At 44.8% G+C, this 16,088-nt stretch overlaps 1 protein-coding gene across 2 annotated transcripts in view; it reads right to left on the reverse strand.

The window, feature by feature from the left end:
* Window positions 1-16,088, reverse strand: part of GALNT16 (polypeptide N-acetylgalactosaminyltransferase 16) — a 276,369-nt gene that overhangs the window by 7,670 nt on the left and 252,611 nt on the right. For both annotated transcript variants that reach the window (XM_030214387.1, XM_030214388.1), the window contains exon 14: window positions 13,002-13,118. In XM_030214387.1, coding sequence (XP_030070247.1) covers window positions 13,002-13,118 — 117 coding nt within the window. The remainder of the gene's footprint in view (window positions 1-13,001; window positions 13,119-16,088) is intronic.

Genomic DNA, 16,088 nt, shown 5'->3' on the forward strand with positions numbered 1-16,088 from the left:
TGTGGTGTAGAATGAGAAGAAGAGAATCCTTTTTTTTTTTACTACTTCCAAGAGTAGAAAGACTAGGAGACACTCAAGGAAGTTACATGGAAATACTTTTAAAACAAATAGGAGGAACTTGTTGCTGGAGGATCTAGTACAGCAGTTAGCATATTTGGGTTTAAAAAAGGTTTGGACAAATTCCTGGAGGAAAAATCCACAGTCTGTTATTGAGACGGACACGGGGAAAGCCACTGCTTGCCTTGGGATTGGTAGCATGGCATGGTGCTACTATGTGGGTTTCTGCCAAGTACTTGTAACCTGGATTGGCCACTGTTGGCAGCAGGATACTGGGCTAGATGGACTACTGATCTGACCCAGTATGGCTATTCTTATGTTCTGGTGATACGCATGTATTTTACAGGATTCTGTACCCTACCCATGCTACACCCAGATACCGCCCATGTGTACACCCACCTGCAAACTACACACTATCAAAGATATTCTTAGGCAGTGTATATGCTAATATTCTAACCATTTACAGAAGTAACTGCTGAAAAAGTGGGCATGGCTTGGTGAGCAGGGCTTATTCAGGCAGAAGCTGCTGCTGTCTGAATAAGTCCTGCTAAATATTGGATCCTGTGCTAGTATTAGCTTTGGAACCTAACTTTGAAAGTTGATTAGAGAAAAGGTAATTAACAGAGATGGTTGAATGATCATGCTTATAAGCCTTTGTGCTCATTATGTAGTCAAGCAATCTCCATGGAGTTTTATGAACAGATGTTCTACATGTTTGCATGGTGTCTGCTTAGTTTTAGTTCTAGAAATGCCTCCGTGTCATCACCTGCCACTTACACCACTAAGTAACTAATATAACACACAGGCCAAGATAATGCTCCATCTTGGAGAAGCAGACTTCTCTTGTTATCAGCCGGAACACTGTAGTGACATCATTGAGTTTCTGTTGTTCCATCCAGAGAAGCAGCAAAGTTTTTTTTTAAACGCTACAAGCTAACCTTCAACTTTGATTACTTCTAAAATCAGATCTTGTGTTTTTCTCTTCTAACAGTACAAGAAAGAGTTAACCTGGAAAACAAAATAGCAAAGGAGGAAACACATTTCTGGCTAGAGGCTTAAAGAAATCTGCCAAGTCATTAGAGAACTATGCCAGCAGTTAAAATTCACTCTCTTCTTCTGAATCCATTTGAAGGTACACTGTTATAAAGAAAGCGAATATGAAGAAAAATGTATATTGCATTCTATTTCTATTACATCCAATTACATTGTGTGTGCATTCTTAGGACTCCAGGAGTTGTATGTTATCAATGTCTGTGGAAGCTCTCTTTACTGCGAATGTAACTATATGGGCAACACTGATATCTTGTATGCTGGACCCATAGGCGTAGACTGGGGGGGGGCGAGGGGGGGCAATGCCCCCCCAAACGACGATGAGGCGCCGCCGCGCCATTAGTTAAAAAAAAAAAAAACATATGCACGCACGCGCTCCTCTCCATCCGCTTGGCTTTCCTGCTCTCTCTGTCTGCGTCCCGCCTTCCTCTGACGTCAGAGGAAGGCGGGACGCAGACAGAGAGGGCAGGGAAGCCAAGCGGAGTAGCGGACGGAGAGGAGCGTGTCCGTCTACCCCTCTCTCTTCCTCCCTCCCTCCGCCGCAGGCAGCAGTCTTTTCCAGCGTTCCTGGCAGCGGTAGCGATGTACACGCTGCCTTTGGCTCTGCCCCGAAGCCTTCTCTTCAAGTTCCTGTTCCCGCATAGGTGGGAACAGGAACTTGAAGAGAAGGCTTCCGGGGCAGACCAAAGGCAGCGTGTACATCGCTACCGCTGCCAGGAATGCTGAAAAAGCTGAAGACTGTTGCCTGCGGCGGAGGGAGGGAGGGAGGGAGGAAGAGAGGGGGTAAACGGAGTCACCATCTTGGACCTCGCGGGGGGGGGGAGCAGAGGGAAGATGGATGGGACTGGGAGGGGTGGGGAGCAGAGGGAAGGAGCAGGAGATGAATGGGACTGGGAGGGGTGGGAAGCAGAGGGAAGGAGCAGGAGATGGATGGGACTGGGTGGGGTGGGAAGCAGAGGAAGGAGCAAGAGATGGATGGGACTGCGAGGGGTGGGGAGCAGAAGGAAGGAGCAAGAGATGGATGGGACTGGGAGGGGTGGGAAGGAGCAAGAGATGGATGGGACTGGGTGGGGTGGGAAGCAGAGGGAAGGAGCAGGAGATGGATGGGACTGGGAGGGGTGGGAAGGAGCAGGAGATGGATGGGACTGGGTGGGGTGGGAAGCAGAGGGAAGGAGCAAGAGATGGATGGGACTGCGAGGGGTGGGGAGCAGAGGGAAGCCTACTGGAAAGAAGACACTGAATAAAACAGAAGACACTGGGACCAAAGCGAATAGAAAAACTAAATGATCAGACAACAAAGGTAGATAAAAGTATTTTATTCATAATTTATTAATTGAAATGTGTCAGCTTTTTGAAATGTGCATCTGTGATATTTTGCCTGTAAATTCAAATCCTTCCTCCACATTAGCATATTCATTTGCATATGTATATATGCAAATGATATGCTAATATGCTCCGCCCATTCTTTGCCCCCCCAAATGAAACAGTCAAACTACGCCTATGGCTGGACCCAGGAATTGGGAGGGGGCAGATGTGCTTATGGAAGGGGCAGATGCTGTTATAGAGGGATTTTAGGTGGGGAGATGCTCTTGGGGGGTTTCAGGGGTGGGACTGCAAAACTAACCCCCTCCAACACTCAGCCCACTACCCAGTTAACTAACCAGGGGTCATAGTATATCACCCCCTCACTTCTGATTGAAATGTGTGGTAAACACTGGGTTCTGTTTGCCTTTCTATGTAGTCGTGGCTCTGAACCCAGCTCCCAGAAGTGGAAGGAGAACAAATATACTAACCACGTCTCGTGCCCTCAAAGGACACGAGAGGAAAAATAATCTATTTGTAGGGATTTCCCCTGATTTTGGGCAGAAACACAATAGACTCCTTTCCAGTTAAATAAAAAACATTTAATTGTAAATAATTTAGTTGCATGCAACAAGTAATAATAGGGTTTTCCCCCTTTTGTGTTTCTAAACTGTATCAATAACTAAACATTCATGTTTCTACACAGAACACCACACTTCACAATATAACTTAGTAAACATTACAGGTTACACCTTTCCAGGAGCCACCAATACTCAGACCAACTTTCAGGTAAGATTTTTTTCTTTCTCTGTCTCTTTTCTGCTTTAGGGATTTCTGTCACTTAGCTGTTGGTTTGATGTTGAAAGTTGCAACACTTTTTTGCGTTGGGGCCCGGATCATCGAGGTATTTTCTCTTCTTCTTCCGTTCTTCTCCCTACACCTCTCTCTTAAAACTAAAATAATTGGAAGCAAGACCCTCTCTCCCTGAAAATTGCCAGCAACCTTCAAGGGATATTAAACAATGTTGCAAGACTGTGGCCAACTTCTCTAATCCAAATAAAATTAAGTAGATATTCCCTTCTAACACCTAAGCTGTACTGCAATTCCCTATTCTGGGTGCTGCGGTGCTTAGCTGTCACTCACTCTGCTCAACATTCTCTCTCTCTCTCTTCAATCAGTGAACATTCTTTTCACCTCTCCCTTAATATTTAATATGGAGAAAACCCCCACAGCCTCCTTTTTCCCTCCTTTGCACCTAAGACTGGGTTTTTTTCTTCCATTCACCCTTTATCTGTAGCCCTCCCCTTTTCACTAACAATCCCTTTCCTTTTACCCTTCACCAATCATCCAACAGCCACTTTACACCAGGCAGACTTTCTGTACACACTTTCCCTATTACCATCCTTTCTCTTTTCTCATTCCCACACTTTTACCTTAGCCATACTACTTTCCCCTTACAAATGCCTTCAAATCCTCAACTCTCTCTCAGAGCTCACTCACAACACACCTTCTTCTTCAAAGCCATAAGCACCACTCAACTGTCACAAGCTCCCATTTCCTAGGCAACCCCTCCTTAGCTTCCCATTCCAAGTTACCTTGCTGACCGGCGGAATGTTCGCCAGCACAAGTACAACCCCATTTTACTTTTGATTTTCCCATAGACTATAAAGTATTATTTTTTGTTTCCCTCTTTTCCCTTCCCCTTCTCTTTCCTTTAACCCCTTGGTTACAATAGCTGCGGCCGTGCCCTGCACCCCGAATCGCCTTCTGGCCCCAGGAGGGGGCATCAGGGTCAGTCTGCGGCACTCCTGGGGTATCAGGCATTGGGACAACTGAACCTCTGCTGTGTAATCCAATGCATTGGAGCCTCGCCGAGACGACTGCATCACTCCTGTACTAGGCTGGCCAGTGTTCCTGTTGCTAGATGCGCATGTGCCGAAGAAACGTTTTTAAAGGGCCAGCAGTGATGGAACTGGAACACCTAGGAGAAGACTTCTTCTGGTCCCAGCACTATTTCTGGAGGACTCTGCTTCCTAATCAGTACATCAGCAACAGGTCTTCCAGTCTCATCTTGGAGAATTGCTTTTTCATTGTTTCAGCTCCAGCAGCTTTGTTCCAGAATCTCCAGATAATTTTCTGCAGTTTTGTTCCAGAATCTCCAGCTCAGTTTCCACAGCCTTGCTTCAGAATCTCCAGCATAGTTCTCGAAGCTTTGTTCCAGAGTTACTAGCACTATTCCGGAGCTACCAGCATTGTTCCAGCTTCTGCAGTTCGGATCCCTGGGCATTCCGCACTTCCAGTTGACTCTTGCCTGATCCTGCTGGGCCACACTGGTCTTCCTTCTCTGGCCAGTTCCAGGACCCTTCTGGAATTTTGCGTCAACCCTGTTTCAGCTGAGCGACCCACATGCTGCCAGCTGGGACCTGCCGTGCCCTCGGGCTTGGTAGGTAGTGCTAACCTGACTGTAGCTCAAGGGCTCACTCACCTTGGGTGAGACACCAGGTAGCAGACTGAATGAACATCCTTGCTATCTAGTTAACAGCCCAGATGGTGCAGCAGTGGTCAGAGGGGACATTTCGTGGCACTATCCAGGCAGCGATTAAAAATGTGATTAACTGTGATCAAAATGTTTAAGCAGGTTATTAATCATGATGAAAATTTTTGATCTAACAACAGGTGAGTGAGTGTGTGTGTGTGTGTGTGTATCTATCTTTATCTATATGTAAAATACACACCAGGGCCATCCACAGATTTTCAGTGGCATTATCCAGATACACAGCTATTTTCAACACCAGCTGCCAGCTTATTTATTTAAATGCATTAAAAAAATACCTATATGCCAGTATTCTGGTCATTTGTGTGCATATTTTGGTGCCTAATCATTGGCGCCCTCTTTATAGAAATACCCCCCCCCCCCCCCGAATAAAGCTACTCTTTTCTTTCTCTTTTTCTCAGCTCTATTTTGATCTTTGAATGAACTTCAGTAAAGTATCTTTTTTGAAGCTACCAATAACATCTAGTAAATAGTCTTTAAAAAGAAAAAGATAGTCGTTTTGCTGTTTCGAAAATCGCTTTACTCGCCACCTGGATTCTGGACGTTTTGAGCAAAACGTCCAAAGTCAGACTTAAACGTCATATCGAAAATGTCCCTCCATGTCTTTAAAAGGTGATCTACTATAGTTTTATAACAGAAACTTGCTTAAGAGCCATTTTAGCTTCATCTCTAAAGAACAGATCTGGTGAAATGGACCCTCTAGGGAAGAGGTTATATAGATTTGTGGTTTGATGTTATTGTAGTTGGATTTAAGTGTTATGTGGAGAACTGTTTCATTTTGCAGTTGGATTGCCATATCAGTGTGTGTGTTCTATGGTCTAATAAAGATTCAATTGAAAAAAAAATATCATAGGGTTTCCAACTATACAAAAGGGAGGGTAATTTTTTAAAAAAACATTTCCATGGGTTACAACGGTGCTATACTTTCTAACGTCTTCTCTGATAAGTGAGCAAATATAAAGTGTACAGCCTGCCTGTACAGAAATTTACCTGGATTGAGGAGATGCATTTCCATAGATGGGATTAAGGAAGATTTGCGCTTATGCATATACTTTTGAAAATTTGATCATACGCATGCAAATTGACTCTGAAATTTGTGTCTGCCACAGGGAAGATGTAAATGTATGCATATACTTTCCCTGGGATAATTTTCAAAGTGAAAGTATGTATGCACTTTTGCTTTGAAAATCTGGCAAAGTCTATACAGTGACAATTATGTCTAATTTCTGCCCGTGTGCAGTTATAAAATTACCCCCTCCTCCTTCCCCCATGGCCACACATAAAACAAAAGAAAACTAAACAAATTTTACCAAGCTTTGGAAGGGTACAGAATTCATGATGTACAATTAAAACAATGTGTTCACATCCAGCCCAAAGGCATGTTGAAAGAGGCAATCATGCAATTACCACGTAGCTCAGAATTTGGAACACATCTTTGTGGGCACTGGGCCATTATCTCAGAAAACAACTAAATAATTTAAACTGACATGACAGCAGTATAGAAACTAACAGATGTTATTAGCAGCCATGGCAACAACAGGACTTCACAGTGCTCTATGATTGTTTGACAAATTGTAATTCATTGTCAGAGTTAGTTCTAATGGCATCCTGGGCAAAAGTTACTATTACTACTACTACTATTTAGCATTTCTATAGCACGGCAAGGCGTATGCAGCGCTGCACAAACATAGAAGAAAGACAGTCCCTGCTCAAAGAGCTTACAATCTAATAGACAAAAAAAAAAAAGTAAGCAAATCAAATCAATTAATGTGTACAGGAAGGAGGAGGGTAGGTGGAGGCGAGTGGTTACGAGTCAAAAGCAATGTTAAATAGGTGGGCTTTCAGTCTAGATTTAAAGGTGGCCAAGGATGGGGCAAGACGTAGGGGCTCAGGAAGTTTATTCCAGGCGTAGGGTGCAGCGAGACAGAAGGCGTGAAGTCTGGAGTTGGCAGTAGTGGAGAAGGGAACAGATAAGAAGGATTTATCCATGGAGCGAAGTGCACGGGAAGGGGTGTAGGGAAGGACGAGTGTGGAGAGATATTGGGGAGTAGCAGAGTGAGTACATTTATAGGTTAGTAGAAGAAGTTTGAACAGGATGCAAAAACGGATAGGGAGCCAGTGAAGTGACTTGAGGAGAGGGGTAGTATGAGTAAAGCGACCCTGGCGGAAGACGAGACGGGCAGCAGAGTTTTGAACCGATTGGAGAGGAGAGAGGTGACTAAGTGGGAGGCCAGCAAGAAGCAGATTGCAGTAGTCTAAACGAGAGGTGACAAGGGTGTGGATGAGGGTTTTGGTAGAGTGCTCAGAAAGAAAGGGGCGAATTTTACGGATGTTGTAAAGAAAGAAACGACAGGTCTTGGCGGTCTGCTGGATATGAGCAGAGAAGGAGAGAGAAGAGTCAAAGATAACCCCAAGGTTTCGAGCTGAGGAGACAGGGAGAATGAGAGAGCCATCAACAGAAATAGAAAACGGGGGGAGTGGGGAGGTGGGTTTGGGGGAAAAATGAGAAGCTTGGTTTTGGTCATGTTTAATTTCAGGTGGCGTTGAGACATCCAGACAGCAATGTCAGACAAGCATGCTGAAACTTTGGTTTGGATGCAAGGTGAGATATCAGGGGTAGAAAGGTAGATTTGGGAGTCATCAGCATAGAGATGGTAGGAAAAGCCATGGGATGAGATTAATGAACCAAGTGAAGAAGTGTAGATAGAAAAGAGGAGGGGACCAAGAACAGAACCCTGAGGTACGCCGACAGGCAGAGGGATAGAAGTAGAAGAGGATCCACCAGAGTGAACACTGAAGGTGCGGAGGGAGAGGTAGGAAGAGAACCAGGGAAGGACAGAGCCCTGGAATCCAAGTGAGGACAGGGTATCGAGGAGTATGCTGTGATTGACAGTGTCAAAAGCAGCGGAAAGATCAAGAAGAATGAGGATGGAATAGAGACCTCTGGATTTAGCCAGTAATAGGTCATTGGAGACTTTAGTAAGCACAGTTTCGGTTGAGTGGAGAGGGCGAAAACCAGATTGTAGTGGGTCAAGAATAGCATGTGAGGAGAGAAAATCAAGACAGCAGTGGTGAACAGCACGCTCAAGAAATTTGGAGAGAAAAGGGTGGAGGGAGATGGGTCGGTAATTAGAGGGACAAGTAGGGTCGAGTGAAGGCTTCTTAAGGAGAGGTGTGACCACAGCATGTTTAAAGGCAGTAGGGACAGTTGCAGTGGAAAGTGAGAGGTTGAGAATGTGACAGATAAAAGGAATAAGAGCAGGTGAGATGGCATTAAGAAGGTGGGTGGGAATGGGATCAGAAGAACAGGTGGTACATTTTGAGGAAGAAAGGAGAAGTGTAGTTTCCTCTATAGTAACTTCAGGAAAGGAGGAAAAGGAATGAGGGGAAGGAGAGAGAGGGGAACGGACTAGGCAATAGAAAAGTATTAAAAGACATATTTGCGATAAGCAATAATCCAAAAGTTTTGTTACTCAAAGCCATAAGACTCAAAGACTCTCTGTGTGTCCTGCTTCCACCCCTCAGCATAGCCTTTAGAGAATGTAAGAGATAACTGAACAAATTTCCTATAGACAAAAGTCGTTTTCCTTCAAATGCCAAGCAGGGCTAGAATTAGACATACTGGACTTCAGAACAGTAATCTGTGAGGGGGCCCAAAACCTATGAGGGTGCTGTACCTCCTTCAGTTATGGCTTAGGGGCCCAGGGCAATGCCCAGTTTTTATTCCCCCCCCCCCCCCCCCCCCCCACACACACACCAGCCTTGGTGCTGAGTTAATCTGAAATCACCTTTCCCATCTCACTTTGTTATTAGCTACGTATGACTCCTGCCTGTTCTGCACTTGTAATGTTATATAAATGTAATTTTTAAAATAGTTAAAATTCTCAAAGGAAATACCTGGGGTTCTGCTTAGAGACAGTCTAAGAGCATTTACACTGCAGAGGGTCACCTGTATAGGGCAAAAGAAATGTTCACCCTCATTCTCTTTGGCAGCGTTTGAGTGTGCTGGGAGTCAGGAGAGAAAGCAATACCCCTCCAGGCCTGAACATGGATGGGAGAGAAAGAGCTCCCATCCCCACTGAGTCACATTTACTTTGGTGCTCTTTGGTAATTCATTGCTTTTTCAGTTTTCCTTTTTTCCGGAGCAGTTTACAGCTTGCTATGATTTACAGAGAAAAGAATGTTCAGCATACACAATGGTTGTGGCTAATGGTCCCTACAGGCTGATGCTAATCCCCCAATTTTGTTGCACAGCAAACAGAAACAGTATAATGAAATCAGCAAGTGATAATGTTATATTCCCCCTCAGAGCCACCAGCCATGCATCTCCCATGTGTGAGGATTGACTGACTCTGCTGTGGTCTTTCCACTCCCATGGGTGCAATCTTTGCCATTATTTCCCTTTTTATACTACTCCCCTCCATCCATTCTTCTAGGCATTCTCTGATCCTTCCCTTCCCCCAATGTCTCCTTCTCCCACTCCCTCTAGGCATTCTTTCTCCTTCTCTCTTCCTCCAGGCATTCTGACCTTCTTCTTCCATTCTCTCCCCTTTCTCCCTCTCTCCCTCCATTATCTCTTCTCTCTGTCTCTCTCTATCTCTTTCTCCCTCCAGACATTCTGTTCCCCTTACCACACCTTCTCTCTTGCATATTTTTCTCTGCCTCTTCCAGCGCTTGCATGGGTGGGGATGGAGGAATAGTAGAGGCTGAATAGGTCTCCTTCCTTGGACACCTCCTTTCTCCCCAACATCAGAGGTGGTGTCTGCAGCTTCATTCGCTTTCTGGATTTCTCCCTTCTGCTTCTGCCTGGCTAGGTACAACTTCTGAATTGTTTCTTGATCTTTGGATGTTTTAAAAATATTTTTCGACCTTTAATTCTTCAGCAAAATAACATTCTGAAGCCACCAATTTTCTGCCATCTTCTGTTTCTGGATGTTTACTGCAGAGCTGTTGATATTATCAGACGTGGGATTTTGGAGAGGTGAGGTAGAGATAGGTTAATTTGACTGCTTGTCTTTGGGCTCACATTGTTTTCTACTTCTGTCCATCTGGGTCTAGCTATCCCACTCCTGACATGTAAACTGCTTGCTACTACATCTTCTGATGACTTGCCCCACTCCCTCTAGGCTACTGCTCTTCCTGGCACTCCTGAGGAGGATGCATTCTTTCTGATCCATTCCTTCAGAAGCGCAGGGGGTGAACAAGCTAGTAGTGGTTCCAATGCTGCTGATCCAGGAACCCCTGCACCATAAGAGAACAGACTGTGTCCAGGGTTAGCTTAACCTTGAGGCTGTGGCCCAGGGTGCCGGAGATAAAGGGCGCCAAATGTCTGAGCCTGTGATGTCATTGGCCCTATTAGTTAAGCTGGCCCAGAGCTTACCTGGTGGTGTTGCTTGTGCAGGGAAAAAAAGAAGAGCTGGCAACCCATTTCCTCTTTCTGTCTCAGGCCACCTTCCCCCATCTACCTGTAAAGATAGTTTTCCCCTCCCAAATACAGACAGGGTTTCACCTAACACTAGCCACATCAGCACCCCGTTGTCTTCCTTCTGCCGCGCCTTGGTCCCTCCTTTTACATAAGGGGCGCAGCAGAGCGAAGACACAGGGGCCAAAGTGGATAGCATTAGGTGAAATGTTGTCGGTATTCAGGAGGGGGAAACTGCCTTTAAAGGTAGGCCCGGGGGGGGGGGGGGGTAGGATGTCCTGAGGAGGGTGCCAATGGGAGGGTTCCAAACCAAAAGTTGGCTCAGGGTGCAACAGTCCCTTGAGATGGCCCTAACTGTATCATCACTGCTGCCTGGCTTACTGACTGACCAATAGCTTGGTCCAACTTGTGGGTTAACTACAGTCTTTACCAGATGACCTAGTAATTCATCTAAGATTCACTACCCCTTATACACAACCACAGCCACCCCTGCTCTCTGAACCCCTTGGCAGAAAAGAAGGCCTTAGGCTTCTGACTGCAGGGCCCTTTATACCTCCATTCAATCTGAAGAGGGGACTCCTCCAGTCTAATGATTGGCAAGTTCAATTTCCATTACTCATACTGCCAGACAAGGTTTAGGTTAGGAGCAGGACCCCAGAATATTCCTCTCTGTAGACAAAGAGGGTCATTTTGGTGATCCTACATCATATACAGATCACAGATGTGTGCATCCTGGAAAGTAGGTTCCTTTAGTTCTGTGTGGAAATTATTGCTATATAAATGGGGTACACATAGTTTCACCCCACAGCAGTCTTCAGGGAATGTGAGCGATAGCTGAACAAATTTCCTATAGACAAAAGCAGGGCTAGAATTAGACATACTGGACTTCAGAGCAGTAATCTGTGAGGGGCCCCAAAACCTATGAGCATGCTCTACCTCCTTCGGCTTCAGGCAGGCTTAAGCTCCCTAAGCCATAGGGGCCCAGGGCAATGCCCAGCTTTTATTCCTGCCCTCACCAAACACCAGCCCTGGTGATGAGTTAATCTGAAATCACCTTTCCCATCTCATTTTGTTATGAGCTACATCTGCCTGTTCTGCAGTTGTAATATTATGCAAAAGTAATTTTTTAAATGGTTAAAATACTCAAAGGAAATACCTGGGGCTCTGCCTAGAGACAGGGTCAAGATATTCTTTATAATCATTGCTCCAAAACAGTTCCTTTTTTAGGTTTGAAAAAAGTTAAGGTATTCTATGTTTTCTTCAGCCCTATGGTACTAAGTACTCATTGGTGTCTTCAAACCACTGAATCCAGTGTGAATGGAAATTTTATTTCAGTATTTATCTACTGCTTAGACTTAAGTGGTTTACAGTTTCATTATACAGGTACTGGGACTGTCCCTAGTGGGATCACAATCTGGAAGTACATTGTACTATTTTTGTACCTGGGGCAACGGAGGGTTAAATGACTTGCCCAGGGTCACAAGGAGCTGCAGAGGGAATTGAACCTGGTTCCCCAGGATCTCAACCCACTGCTGACCATCAGGCAGTGGCAGGAATCGAACCCAGTTCTGCAACCCAATACATTTGATATACCACTTTTCAGAACAATCAAAGTGCTGTACAATTAAAATCAATCAATAAATAAAAGTAGAAAGGAACCCCAACCAATAAAGAAAAGAGGAAATAAAGCAGGCTGAAAAAGAGAGAAAAGGAGCAAAAGAGGGAACGAATGCTAGAAACTTGCCCAGGACATAAACCAGGGTGCAGAGGCTGTTTTCAATAGGCTTTTTCACGAATGAGCTGTGATTGATAGCTGAGTGACCATGTCAGTTTCTTTTTAGGATAATAAGGCTGTGACAGGTTGCTGAATACTACATAGCCCAGTACCTGTGTTTATCTAGGAAATTAAAAATGCCAGCCATTCAACTATATAGGTGACAGATGCATTGGAATACTGTGGCACTGGAAATCAAGAAGCTTCATTCATCATCATTTTCCTGTACTCGAACATGGACAATGTATTTTATTAGTGCAGACGGATTTCCATTCACAGATGCTTAGATGCCAAATTACTAAGCCTAATGCTTTCGGTTTTGTGTTTGGCAGTAACGGGCAGGGCCAGTCTTAGACAGGGGTGGTCGCACATGGCCATGCACTCCTAGGGGCCCCGCATCTCTGGCACATTTGTCCTCCTGTCTCAGAACACCTCCCTGCTCCATACCTGAATGTGCATCCACATTTCAGTACAGAGCATCGGGCAGTGGCAGCGATTTTCATAGCCCGTCAGCTGCGTCCCACCCCCTTTTGATGTCACTTCCTGATTCCTTAAGGGTGGGATGCAGCAGTGAGGAGGCTCTGGGCTCGGCAGCTGACAGGATATGAAAATCGCTGCTGCTGTCTGCTGCTTTCTACTGAAACATGGTGGATGCACATCAAGGCTTGGGGTAAGGTGGGGTTCTGAGAGCTCTAAATCACCTTTTAAACTCTGATAAATTATATCTTATGGTGGTGGGCGCAGGCGGACGGTGGGGCCCACTGAACTGGTCGGCATAGGGCCCCTCAATTGCTAAGACTGGCCCTGGTAATGGGCGTTAATCCAATAAAAGAGTATGGTACCTGTCTGCCATCTTTTTGATTGCATGACTCCAGCATTACCATGGATCCAGTGGAGAAGGATGTAATGGAGAGACACTTGTCCTGTTGTCTGATTAAAGGATCACTGAAAACCCACTCCTAGATGGTTAAGAATAGAGAAAATAAGATGAAAACAAAAAGTTGTTCATTATACTGATAATATATTCCTCAGGCTTCTAGGGAAATGACAAATCACCTGACCTCTGCTCTTAGATCACTACATAGTCATACAGCTTTTTAAAATCGATGGATCTATTCACATCTGGTGACATAAATAATCAGATATCTTGTCTATAATCCGTAAAACTAGTGCATCCTTTTCAACCCACATAAAGCAACCGAACACAAACTACCTACAAAGAAGTTATCCAAAATTATTTATAGAGTTAACCTTGGAGTTAACTGCATACATTTCTAGCTTTACAAATTTCGACTAATCCAACATATTATTTTTAGCCGGACCTTCAGATGTCTGACCAAATGTTATTTGGATAAAAGAGGAAAGGTGAGATATTCTTGGACTGGGGCTAAAAGATAACCAGATAGCATGGATATTTAGAGCTATCAGCCTAATTCTATATACGGTGCTCAAAAGTGTGCACAGAAATTTGGGCATGTACCCAGTTTCTGTGCACACTTTAATTGAACAACAAGCCAATTAGTGCCGACAATTGGATGCTAATAATTATCAGCGCTAATTGGTAGTAATTAAAATTTATATGCATATTTTTAGGCGCTGGGATCTGTGCATAAATTTATATGCAGATCCAAAAAAGGGGGCACAGCAGATTGGGGACATCCCTGAAATGTACTCACATTTTTATAGAATAAGGACAATCCGTGCATAATTTAATTGTGAGAATTTGCACCAGGTTTTACTTGGTGTGAATCCTTGTGCCTAAAATTGGGCACAGATACTGGCACCAAATGCTATTCTATTAACGGTGCCCAACTCTGAGTGCTGTTTATAGAATTTTATCGGTGCTGATCTTTCAGCGCCATATGAAGAATTTTGGCCTATATGCTTCACTTTATCCATTGGAAATAGGACCACATACGTATGAAGCCTGGGTAGTTGTGTAAGTAAAACATATACCTACTTTTAGTCATCTGTAATGCAGTGTAAAGTACAAGCACAACCTATCCATTTATAGTTTTGAAAATTAAGGGGCACAGTTATCAACATGGGCTACCGTTAAGGTGTGCTATTTTACCACTAACTCGTGGTATTTTAGTACAGATTCAATTTTATGTAGTGGGACCTAGTTACTAATAACTGGGGTTAACAGTAAAACAACCAGTGGCGTAGGTACGTTGGGCCAGGGGGGGCCTGGACCCCTGTAGATTTGGCCCTGGACCCCCCTGCCGATGACCCTCTCGACCCCCCCTCCCATCGCCAACCCACCATCGCCGTCCTTTGCTGGCAGAGGACCCCAACCCCCGCCAGCCGAGGTCCTCTTCTTCTCGCAAAAGGCTTCCTTCTGTTTCTGACGTCCTGTGCAGGACGTCAGAAACATAAGGAAGCCTTTTGCGAGAAGAAGAAGACCTCGGCTCATGGGGGTTGGGGTCCCCCGCCAGCAAAGGTAGGCAATGGCGGGTTGGCGGCGGGAGGGGGGGTCGAGAGGGCCGGTGGCGGGGGGGGGGGGCAAAGTTGTTGGTGGCGGTGGTGGCAGGGTCGGCAATGGTGGGGGGGGTGGGTCGGCGCCACCAGGGAGGGCTAAAATATGCCCCCTCACCTCAGGCTCTGGACCCCCCTCCCGCCGAAGTCTGGCTACGCCCCTGAAAACAACATGTCTTAATGGCAACCCATGTTGATAACTTTCCTCCTCCGACAAAGCCAAGATCCTTCCTCACTCTGGAATTCTCTCCTTACCCCCGGATTCTATATATGGTGCCTTAATTTCCGCATGGAAATCAAAGCATATTCTATAACAAGGTGCGCAACTTAATTGGTTATCTCGCAAATCAGCACTGTTAGCTGGATGTTAACAAGCAATCATCAGTACTAATTTGGCATTAAGATTTACGTGCACAACTTGCTAAGCATATTTTGTAACATGGTGTGCCTAAATTCTAAGTCATAGAGTTGAAAAGGGGGCATGGCCATGGGCAGGGCGGGCATTTCTAAAATTTATGTGAATTATTATAGAATACACCCACTGTACACCTAATTTAGGCATTTGGGATTTACGCCACGTAAAACATGGCGTAAATGGCAGTGACTATATTTGGTCACATGGATAGGTACTCAGCGTTATTCTATATCCTGCATGGAGATTTAAACCTATTCTATAAAATTTAGGCGCAATTTACAGAATATGTCTAGGCATATTTATTTTCCACGCAGAATTTTCAGGCACCATATACAGAATCTAGCCCTTGATGCACTAAAAGTAGGCATTAACCTCTAACATGCCTCCTTGCTATTTGGATGAACTGCATTAAAAACGTCCAAATTCTGCCTTTTGAAAATCGCAATTTGAATGTTTTCGGCAGATGGACAATTTTTTGGCCATTTTGAGACATCCATCTACTTCGAAAATGAGTGCCTTCGTCAACTCAAGTCAATGATTCCTTTTTGTGATTTGAGGGTGGTGTTGAAGAGTCTGGTGATGGCCAGGTTGGACTACAGCAATGCTTCACATTTAGGGCTTCTATTGGTCCAGTTGAAGGCATTGCAGTTGGTCCAGAACTCTACGGCTTGTGTGCTTTTTGGTTGTTCATTTCATTGTCATATTGTTTCATGTTTGCAGAGATCACATTGGTTGCCTGTTCCATTTAGAGTAAGGGTTAAGTTGCTTGTGTTGGTACAACATGCGTTATAGCACGAGGCACCATTTTTTTATGCAGCAGGTGCTTAGTTTGTACTGTCCTTCATGGGTGTTGAGATTAGAAGGCTCGAATCAGCTTGTTGTACCTTCATTGTTAAAGATATGCTTTGTGGAAACAATGAAGTCTGCAGTGAAGCCCCTAGGGGGCACTGCAGTGGACTTCAGAAAAAGCTCCCAGGTACATAGCTCCCTTATCTTGTGTGCTGAGCCCCCCAACCCCCCCCCCCCCCTGCAAAAC

Source organism: Microcaecilia unicolor, chromosome 9 (genome assembly GCF_901765095.1).
Source record: "Microcaecilia unicolor chromosome 9, aMicUni1.1, whole genome shotgun sequence".
Taxonomy (NCBI): Eukaryota; Metazoa; Chordata; class Amphibia; order Gymnophiona; family Siphonopidae; genus Microcaecilia; species Microcaecilia unicolor.